This window comes from Rhea americana, unplaced genomic scaffold (assembly GCF_003343005.1).
Source record: "Rhea americana isolate MKP2758 unplaced genomic scaffold, rheAme1 scaffold_64, whole genome shotgun sequence".
Lineage (NCBI taxonomy): Eukaryota > Metazoa > Chordata > Aves > Rheiformes > Rheidae > Rhea > Rhea americana.
Genome location: NW_028186801.1, coordinates 3,278,801 through 3,290,281, shown reverse-complemented (window position 1 = coordinate 3,290,281; position 11,481 = coordinate 3,278,801). Strand labels below are relative to the sequence as shown.

General features: G+C 40.5%; 1 protein-coding gene across 1 annotated transcript in view; it reads left to right on the top strand.

The window, feature by feature from the left end:
• The first annotated feature begins 10,807 nt into the window (after positions 1–10,807).
• The window catches only part of RAB21 (RAB21, member RAS oncogene family), a 12,552-nt gene continuing 11,878 nt past the window's right edge, over positions 10,808–11,481 (top strand). The window contains exon 1 of the mRNA XM_085320522.1: positions 10,808–10,859. Coding sequence (XP_085176648.1) covers positions 10,808–10,859 — 52 coding nt within the window. The remainder of the gene's footprint in view (positions 10,860–11,481) is intronic.

Genomic DNA, 11,481 nt, shown 5'->3' with positions numbered 1-11,481 from the left:
GAATAACCCATTAGAAATCAGGGATGCTAACAAGTTGAGGATGGAGACAAACTCTGTGMTTTATAGCCTTTGGCACTGCCTGAAGCCTCAGCAATGTTTCTTCCTTGTAAAGTCTTGAAAAAGAAGCTTAATGTCAAATTTCAACTGCTAGGCTACAAATTTTCATATTTTTATTTGTAGCAAGCACTTCTTATTAAACTTTATCATGCTCCCAACCCTGTACTCATGACATTTAACGGAATTAATAAGGAACACATGTATTAACCAAGGATGAAATGATATTTTGAATAGAAATGCTTGTAAAAATGATTTCGAAAAATGAATTTTCCACAGACATTTTTTATTGCTGCATTTTGGCAGTTCTAGTGGGCAAATTCTGTTTTTTGATAGAAACCTGTTAATAAACCTGTTTTTTTTTTCCTGTATTCAYTAAAAATATATATATGTCTTGTCTCCACAGGGGGAAAAACAACAAAAATAGCACAAAGAATCCTAATCATGGATTCACTGGTTTAAATAAATGTAGTTCACAGGAGAAMTGCTGTTTACAGTCCTACCAGTTGCTTTTTCTGGCATACATATAACTAATGTTTTACATGAGCTGTTTTACTCCTCCATATAGATTCAGGTAGAGCTTCAGATGACAGAAACTTCAGGGTCAGGCTTCTCAGATAAAAAGTCAACTCCTTGTTTCCCTTCATCTACTGTAAAAGCACAATCCATCCAGCCAAGCAAGCTTTGACAGTGTTATTGGGGCTTACTGAAACGGTCGCTAGGTTTTGAGGGCTGTAATTATTCCTTCATAACTTCATAATTTACTCCAACTAAACTTCATAATTTACTCCAACTAATCCATTTGTAAGTGTCCTCCGATTCCGACTTCACAGGGAGCCTGTGCCCAGCCCTTTTCCCGTCGGCACACGGAGCTGGTTGCTGCTGCACTGCCTCAGCTGCCAGCCCTGCCCGCAGCCCTGCAGCGGCCCCGACCCGGCATATTTTCTGGTAGGAAATGCCAAATTAAGCTGGTGCCTCTCATTTCAACCCAAGATTTTTAGTGCCACAGCTCCCCATCACATACTTCCTTGTATGCTCACTAAGTCTGGCTGTGTGTTTCTCTCCCATCTAACTTCTTGAGCTTGTGTCGGTTACAGACCTCAAGAATTATGCTTGTGCAGGAGTATAGGTTCAGGAAAAGATTCAGAAAAGACTTTGTGGGGGGAAAGAGAACTATATGATTAGACACTGCAGCAAGGAAGCTTTCAACTGTTTAATGTTGCTAAGAATAATAAGTATATTTGTTGGCATCTGTGTTGTGGCATCTCCTTATGTGGCAAGAGTCAAGCATGAAACAGCAACTGGGCTATGAGCGGTGCAGATCTGAGCAGTAAGGACATGACCACCTGACTGAGTACGGGTGATTGGTATCTTCCTACATGTGCTCTGAAACAGAGGGAGAAGCAGCCCAACTGTGTAAGCATGCCCGAAAATATGGCTCCTGCTTCCAACAAAGTTGCAGTTTACCTGGAGTTTTGTTGAGGAAATAAAAAAATCTGTCTTTGACACAATCTGCCCTCTTCCCTATCTGTTTCTTCAAGAAAACTGTTATTTATTGTTGTGATTCAGAAGGTTATTATTTTAACGGAATAAGAAGTGCTATATGTTGCTACTTAGATGACTGTAATGAGCTTAATCTTATCCCTAATCTCATCTTCTATACACAAAACACACACACACACGTAATAATCTAAATGTACATGCATGCACTGTATATACACACAATAAACTATGCTTATTATCCAGAGGATATTTAACTCACTGCTGACATGCAGCCTCCTTGGGGGTACAGCGTAACAGCAGATCTGTGTAGTGCTTACATTCACAGACACGTGGAGGATTTGGGCCAGAAATACAGCACTGTTGTTGGTGCCTGTTACAATGTGGACGTAAAATATGTAATTCTGATCCAATTAGCCAACCTGGAGTCCAGTGAGAACAGTCATGGCAAGCAGCTAGCTTAACACRAGAGGCTTTCTGACTCCTAGAGAACTGAAATGACACATGCCACAGCACTCTAGCTCCTCATATAACCCTGGAGCATCAGCTTCTTCAGACTTGGGGACAAGTTGTACTTACTCATTTTTCTAGGCAGAAAATTAGACTCCTATTTCTGCCTCTGCATTTCTCCAAACCAGAGGTTTTACCTGTTAAAAGAAAATATTACATCGGTCAAAGCTGGTAATTGCTTTTAATGGATGGATTCTTCTGACAGCAATATGTAATTGTCCTTGATGAACTATATTTTTTTTTTCAGTTGTGTCCACGCAACTCTGCTGAAACTGGGTTACTTAGTGTGACAAAAAGAAGCACTAGAAATATTAAAAATTACTTAAGATATTTTTAAAGGAAAAATAAACGATGATGAGAAGGAAAAATCTGACCCATTCCATTTTATTTGCTCAGTCASTAGAAACCAAACACTTTAAGAATTTTTATGATAATCCTGAAGTCCAGTCACCTGCCTTTTATAYAATATTTTAAAATGCAGGACTGAACAGGAGTAATGCTTTAGCATGTATTTGTAGATGCTTATTTGCTCACAAGTTCATTGACAGTATCTGTATTGCAATGCACTTTAAGAAACTGCAAAAGAAAAGATCTCTACAATTAAATGCATTTCAGTCAGAGTACCACAACAGTTTTTATATCAGTGGTAGTGATTGAACATTATTATTAAAGAAGGRCAGTTTTCTATCTGTTTTTTCCTTGTTTTGAAGTCTGCTTTAGGATAAAATGCTTCAATTTAAACCAGATAAGATGGTCTTAGAATACCTCCACTTACTTCCGTAAATTATGCGTTTAAGAGGTGATCTTTTCTCAAAGCTTTAGAAATCTTAGATGAATGCATGATATTTTAGTAAGATGTGATTCTCATTTGTGTCATTAATAATTTTGASCATATTTATTTCAGCAATAAACATGCTGAGTACAGTACTGAAAAAATAATAGGTTTCACAGTTGGCAGAGATGGTCAGTMTTCTGTAACTTAGGCCTGGTGACTGTCTGTCTGAAATATAATCTCTATCTTGCAAAGTAAGTCATCCCAGTAAGCTCCCCATCAACCCTCATGCAAAGCTGTCAGCGATGAGAAATCCCGATTCACTTGTTAGTTTGTCCTGGTTTACAAATATGTGCCTCATTTTGAATTTGAACTTGTCCGGCTTTGGATTCCCGCTATCCGTTCTTTCCTTGTGCCTATCCTTGCTGGAGTGAYAATGAGCTCTTCCTTGCCCTTTGCCTAATTTTTAAACCACATGCAGAATTGCAATATCAATTTTACTAATGCTAGATAGAGAGATAAAATAATCTCTTCATTACTCCCTTATTTCATATTCAAGAATCACTACAGCACTTCTGCTACAGATACTTGTTAGGCTTTGACCCTCATATTCTTTATGTGGTGTGAGAGTTACTACTTTCACATCATTTACAATATTCCTAACTTCTCAGGAGACAGCTTTTCCATCTCCGCTGGTCACCTTATTTTTATCATTATATACCATACCAGTGCCACATTACTTCAGATTTGATTAGCAGTGATTTTATATTTACTTTCCAGGCCATTTAGGAAACCCAGAGGACCTCAAAGAAAACACGCCTTTCCAAAGACTGTTGTCCCACTGACAGCTATACTTTGGACTGCTCACTCCATTCTTGATGCAGTGAATCTGTGCTTTACGCCTTACAAGACCAGTACAGCTAAGCAATTACCTTCTAACAGCCAAGTCTGAAATTGCGTCACAGGTTTGTTGATAAGACCTGTTTTTTCCATTAGACTGTATTGACTGACATACATAATATTCTGAGGCTTCATTTAATTGCCAGTTGTTCTTTCGCGTCGTTACTTTTCTTGTTGTCATCTATTCCTCCCCATAGCTGAAGGTAAGAACGCTGCGGTGAGGATGGGTCAATCAAAGTCTGTGCATGGGCACAAGCCAAGCCAGGTATAAGCACAAGCCTACGCGCAGCAGGAGATTATCACTGCCAAACAATGAGTTTAGTTTCACTAATCAGTAGAAAGCCTTCCTTTTGTTATTACTGCTTTGACTCACCTGCAGTGAGCACACTGCAAAGTCTCACCACTGATCAGCTTGCCACATCAATCTCTCCCAGAGGAGGGAGGAAGCTATGGTGTGACCGACTGACCCATCTTTTTCTGCACAATATAGCAACAAGTTAMTCTGGCAAAGAGTTTCTTCTTTTATGTACCCCACGAAGTAAATACAGACCTACTAGCAGCTGCATTGGTCTTCTGTGTTTGAGAACACTGGCATTAATGTTTTAAAAAAGATTTGCCAGAGACTGATATTAGTCTAGGTAACTTATAATTATATTGGTCCTATTTTCACTTTTAGTGTTGGCATAATTTTACCAATTTTGTCTTCCTCTGGAACTTCCCTGGTAYATGAGCACGTATTTAAATTCAGCACTTCTGCTTTTTTCCTTTTTTATTCTTAACACTGTTATGGCATATACCTAGTAAATGGACTTCTGGGGGAAGGACATGTTTGCTTTTGTTCCTAGCATATTTAAAACCTATTAACTCTACAAGCAGTTGGTTTACCGTCTTCTGTTTAGCTGCCCGCATCATATTCTGCTTGTCATAACCTTAAATGTCTACTAATTGCTTGGTGGTACCATTCTTTTTTTTGCCCATATTTATGTCACTGATGCCTAATAAATCATCTTCAACACCATGTTTCTCTTGAGGCATTAAGTCCAAAAYAGGATTACCACATACTGCATGCTCTATTGTTTGTATTAAGAAATGAAATATGAGGCATTCCTGAAATTTAACTACTGGTTCATAGCTGGTCTCTCAGGTCTTTCAATACAGATTTTCTAAATAGATGCCTRTCACATCACTTCCTCTCCTTCTCCTCACACGTACAGGCAGAATATGGACAAGCTGCTATGAAGAAAATCAAACTATTTTTTGGTTTGATTAGTATTCTTTTACTGATCCCCAGCAATGTTCCTTTCCTGGGTTTTGCCAGTTAAGACGATGCATTCAAGGTTCTCTGTATCCAATTTGTTAATAACTCTGGTACAAGTTACAGTTTCTTCAGAACAAGTTATAGTGTCCCACAAGTTATAGTGCCTACRGGCACTTTCGCACTATTTCTATGCTTGCAAAATAGTTTATATTTTTTTATATTCCAGTCCTTCAAATTGACAAAGAAAACTTCAGACATGCCATTCATAGCATTTCTTTTCCTTTTTCATCAGGGAAATTTTTAGTTTGTTTCCTAGGCTGCTTGTATAAATACAGTATCATGAATATGGGCTTGCAGTGTATCTATTTTCTCAGTATACTTTGCCAGTTTCATCAGCATGGAATCCCTCTGGCTGCTCACCCTCGTCGCTATCCAAGAGGATTAATCCTCACCAGTGAAACCTTCCAACCACCGCTGCTGCAATGTGGACACATGTACCACAAAGCCAAGAAATCGTATTTGTAGCAGCTAAGTACTCAGCAATTCATATCGAGTATTTTCTGCTTATCTAGCTTCTCAGGGCATTGCAGGGGCTGGCAGCTCCTTGGGGCCAGCATTGGTGGATGCTGCTGGTGCCCCAGCCCCGGGGGGCATCGGGCGCTGCTGCGGGGCCAGGCCAGGCTGAGGCTAGGCCAAGCRAGTGCCTGTGGGCTGGAGCTGGGGCTGAGATCAGCAGGTCCATGGCCGGGCAGGGGCAGGGCTGAGACTCTGCTGGAGCTGGAGCTCAGGCAGAGACCAAGCATGAGACCTGGCAGCCAGACCTCACCTCCAGGAGGCAGGATGCTGTCAGGGCCCYGATACAGGGCTGAAGAGTGAGACTGTGGAATAACATGGGGAGGGAGTTTGACTCGCACTTCCACAGGATGAMAATCTATTTGTTCCAAAGCATCACAAATAGAAATTTCCACACCTCACAAACTTGGAGAATCTTGTTGTATGTTGCATTTTTGCCCTGGATATATTCTATCTTCATGTTCTTTGCTGCAAGTTCTTAATAATTAAAATTCACAGTAATGGCCTCTGGGAAATGAAATGGTTTGTGAGAATAGTTACACTTCACTCAGTCCTGACAATATCTGCACTAGTTACACCATTCTAACAAAAGGCATTTGCATGGAGGACAACAMTTGTCTAACGAACATATTTTACATCTTAAATGTTTTATTTCATACAATAAATATGGCACATCTGCATGTTGTTTTGAGTAAYGTTGTCATATAGCACAAGAATTATTATCATAGCTTAATTATTAATAATACAACAGGAACTGGAGAGACTTGGATGAGTAGCTTTAAAAAGATACACTTATCAACCAGATGTATTCAGAATAATGTCCACATTTTCCAAAACTGAGGTACTTAGAGCAATTTTGAGGTGTGAATATGATGGGAAGAACTTTTTTTTTTTAGAAAGAAACCTTAGGAGAAAATGTTTTATTCCTCCTTGTTCTTAGCCCAGACCTTTATTCACTCTCCTTTTCTACTTTTCCTTGGGAAAAGCATTAAAAAGCATATAAAAGAATTATAATATATAACAATTATACCTGACAGCTTTCCTTTGAGGAGTGTTTTTTTTTTTTTTTTTTTTTTTTTTTTTTTTTTTTTTTTAAATCTTCAGAGTACGTATTTTTTTTCTTTCTCAAATTGTGGCTGGTGCTAGTCTTCTATGTGCAAAAGTGGTAACCATTTGGCATATTCCTTTTCAGGGCTTCTTAGCAATAGTAGTTGTGATCTTTTGTGATAATTTCTAATGCATCTTATTTTAGCCAGCTTCTCTGTGAGCATTTTAGTCTCAGAAGAATTTGCTGAGATGGGTATCCTTGGGGTAGAGGGTAATGTTTCTCTTACTTCACTATTCTGGCTATCTGGAGAGTTCTGTAATACTTCNTATCTTCGGCCCCTTTCTTTCTCGGAGCTAGCCCTAAGCTTGCTGATGCATCTACGTATCACTCCATTTTGCCCCCTGCCCCTTTCTTTCTCGGAGCTAGCCCTAAGCTTGCTGATGCATCTACGTATCACTCCATTTTGCCCCCAGTTTTGCTGATCCTTTCACACAGCAGTTCCTTTACTAATTCAAGAAGTAAAGGATTTGAGGGATGTTCATTCCAGGGACAGTGGTAGAAAAAGAAACACTGAAAAAAATACTTAGAGCCTGAAAAGAGCCTTCATCCCTGCAAGTGGGAATGCTGAGAGGAGGGGCTGAGTAAATGGCAGAGCGGCATGCTGCTTGCTGTTCTCAGCACAAGCTCAGGATGCTACTTGTCAACGAGAGCAGCTATTAGAAACACATGGGGATGCTATTCAGCATWGCCATGTGTCTCACTGTATGTATGAAAAAGATAATATAAAGTGTCAAAGGATTCATAACTGCTTATCCTAGAGGGAATGACATTTTACAGACAGTTTCTCTTTAACACGGAGAACAGATTTTTTTAAAAATAATGTCTTTTTCTTTATAAGAAAAAAATAACAGTTGTCCTCTGCTAGTATTCTTACCTAAAAATCAGATTCTATGATTTACTTGTTTCTACAAATTAGAAACAAATTTCGTGCTGCACAAAGTCTCCAAACACACTACTGACCCTGTCGAGTACATTCCCATGGGTACCCTGAGGCGCTAAGCATTGACTGAGTTGGTAAAATATGTTCAGGTTCATTCGCCTTACTCCTCACCTTCAGCACCTGAACACTTGTCTTTCTTTTTGGAACAGACTGTATCTTTTTAATACACTGACACTTCTTAACATTATATTTGTGTTTGCCATCATTTAAGTAACCTTATGCATTAATCTCACCCTAGATAAAAATACTTACTATGGTTTTTGATGGATAGGTTGATGTTACTTGTGATTGCCAGTCRGCAATAGACACAGTGTGTCCTATCTCTCCTTCTAGAGTGGGTGTTCCTGTCAGTCATGTTAGAAACACAAAGTCACACATTTCATTCACTGTAGATTCTTTATGAAATAGCAAATATATCTTAAGAGGTATTTTCATGTAGCAACATAGTTAATTTTTCCATTTTCATTTCTGTCAGAAATCATTGCTGACTTGGTGAAACTCAGTTGTTCCATTGAAGCTGTGGGGAAAAGCACATGTTGCCAAGTCAGTCATGTGTTCCTCTTAAAACAGATTTATCTGGAACTTATCTGACTAAATGTGAGTGTCCACAGGTTAAGTGAAATGAATCCAACCTTAACTGGCTAGTGATTATGCACAGTTATTTCTATATACTATGCAGGATATTTATGTTCCTGGAACTCATGCTACAAAAGTGCTGTCTGAGCCTTTTGTCTGACTCTGCTTCATTACAAAATTGCTACCATAGTGTTGCTGCCTCAAAGGCAGTCAGCTACAAGCAGTTCAGTTTTTAAACAGTTGTTCACTGTCAGGCCTCTGCAGCAAAAGATACAGTGAATCTTTATGTTGCCATAAAGTAAGATATGGGGGCCATCTTTACAAATTAGATTGCCTTGTAAAGTCTATTTCTTTAAGAACTGTGAAAAATGTAATATAAAAAATTTAAAACAGAAGTCTGTAAAAGTATTTTTAGGAAGCYATGTAAAAAGTCAAAGCACATCAAATTAGACAGAAAAGAGGCATTCTGTCTTCTGAATATGCTGAAATAAACAATTCCCAARTTAAATTAACACTATTAAATTAAAATAGCTTGACAGCTGTCACAGACAACTAAACCTACAGATTCCAATAAGCCATGAATATCAGGTTATGGCAAAATGTAACATTTTCTGTAGTTCAGACTGAATTTTCTGTCCTCAGCCAGATGATCCTTTTTATTCAGTTTAATACTGATGTCTGCAGTTTGGGATAATATAGTACTTTAGACTTCCCATGCAAGAAAAGACAGTTCCAAGTTCCAAGTAGAAGAGAGAGGAAAACAGAAACAATGAAACGCAGTAGTCAGTTGCATCAGTTTACTGTCAGTGGGAAGATGCACSTTCTGACTGGGTACCATGCTAGGGGATTCTTCAAGAAATGTAATCTGCTAAAATTGAGATGCAGTTGGTTTCTTATGCTTTGTTGTGCTTTCTGTTAGGAAAACCATGCTCACAGTTATGCTGTCAGCAGCTGTACTGCTGAGCCCATTTAGCATACTGAATTCGTATGGGGTGTCTCCCCTGTAGCCCTTCTAAAAGCTTCAGCTTCCATGCAAGCAATGAGAGCAATTCAAGCATTTCAAACATCAGTTAATTCTTTCTCACTGGGAGTTAGCCTATATTTCCATCATAGTGTTCAATATAATAACACACTTGATGGAAGACTGATGAAAAATCACCCATGCAGAAAGTACCAAAACTCAACAGTTATCCTTTTGACCAATAAGGTTTAACTGACATATGGATCATTTTTATTTTAAGTAAAACTGAAAAGTATAAATCAGGCATATTCTTTAGTATAATCTTGTTTCTTTATAAAGAATATATATAGAATCTCATTTTTCCTGAAAACAGTAGAAAGATAAAAGAACAGGAAGGTTTTCTCGCCCACAATTTTCAATACAGCCTTCCACACAGTCCTGTGTCACTTGGAGTGCTGCCTCTACTTCCACATAGACTAAAGTTGTTTTCTGCTGCCCATCTTTTGCCTTTGCTGTTTATGTAGTGCATTTGTCTCTAATACAGGCAACAGCAGCTTCTTAGCAGATGCATTTGCAGTCAGTGACCAGGGAAAGCCCTAACTGGCTTGGCCTCCCAAGCAGCCTGTGCTTTTTGAGCATTGACTTCCATCCCCTCTGGCAAACTTAATCCAAAACTGATCCTCACTTGCTTCTTTGATTCAGTCTGGAAGAGGAATAGCTAACTTCTCAGTCAGTTTTACTGGCTATTCATGGAAAAYATGATTAACAGAAGCCAGTATCACTTCCCAACAAAACATAGTTTTTACAATAGCTTGTTGAAACCACATCTACAAAACTGCAAATTTATTTAAAGATACTTTTGAAGACTTTGTCTGCATTGATTTTTAACCTTTTTCTATTCACTTTATTTACAGTTGGAGAAAATAAAAAGGAAAAAAAAGAAATCCATTTTGTATGTGATTGTGATACTGTTCTGTAATGAGATTTATGCTCCAGGATATTTGATTTTTGTTCTCCTGGCAGCATTCTCTATTTTTTTCCTCTATTCCTTCGCACACAACATATTATCTGACAGAGAAAAAAGGAAATTGCACTGTGATGCCTTTTCATAAGCACTATTTTTCTTACCACTAAACRATCACTAGAGAGAAGTTATGTTGCAGTAGTTTGGACTGGTTTGTGCGGGTAGCTTTTAATTAAGGTATGACTTTCAATTTGACAAGGCAGTAATCTAGTTCTTGAGCATATGAAACACTATCAGAGGAAGACCCCTATGGTCAAGAACACTACAAAACATTTTTTCTCATGCCTTTTCCATTGCCTGCTCTCACATCTGTTTAAAGCATTTTATCATGGACTTCTCTCTCTTTTTTTTTTTTACAAACATTTAAATGCTAATACAACTTTATTCACATGAATAGAGCCACTGAAGTTTGATGGAATGAAAGCTATGTTTAATTATATTCATTTTAGGCATTAGCCCTTTGCTTGGGATAAGTTCCATAGGTATATTTGATGCATTTTAGTGCCTTATGATGATACAGCAGAGTTATTTGTTATGCTTAGGCCACAAGTATCATTCCAGTTCAGCAGTCTGTCAGGCAAATGCCATTTATTCTACGTTTGAGGGACAGCTTGGTATTCTGAGAGACCTGATGGCGACAGGACCTCTGGATGAGACCCCGCCTCACACAACCGGCGACCGCAGTAAGCAGCTACCTTTGCCTGTGCTAACCACTCGGGCCTGCTTTTACAGGCAACGGGGGAAAAGCCCCGGTCTCTCCCAGGATGTGATTCGGCGGAGCTATTTCTGCCGCGCTGCGGCCGCGGGCGCGGCCCTAAGCAAGGCCCCTTCCCCCCCACGCTCCGCGGCCGCGGCGACATTTTGTCAGGCGTGCCTCCGCACGCGCACGCGCGCCCGCCCCCGCCGCCGCACGCGCACGGACGCGCGCACGCAGCCCTGGAGGCGGGCGGGGCAGCGGCGGCGGGCAGGCCCGGGCTCGCCCCGCCGCCCCTCGCCCGCGAGGCTCCGCCCCGCCCCGTTCACCGACCCCACCCTCCTCTCCGCGAGTTTTGGGCGGGGCCTCTCGCCTCCGCCGCGTCCGCCCTTCCCATTGGCGGTGGGAAGCGGGGGGGAGGCCGCGTGASCGAGCGGCGCGTGACGTAGGAGGAAGAAGACGCCATTGAGGGGGGGGAGGAAGTAGGGCGGCGAGCCGTGGGGGCGCCTGGGCTCTCACCTCCCCTCGCCGCGCCTGCCCCGCGGCCTCGGCGGCGGCCTCCGCCCCCCTCGCCCGGTTCCGGCTCCTTTCCTCGCCGCGAGCCCCGTCCC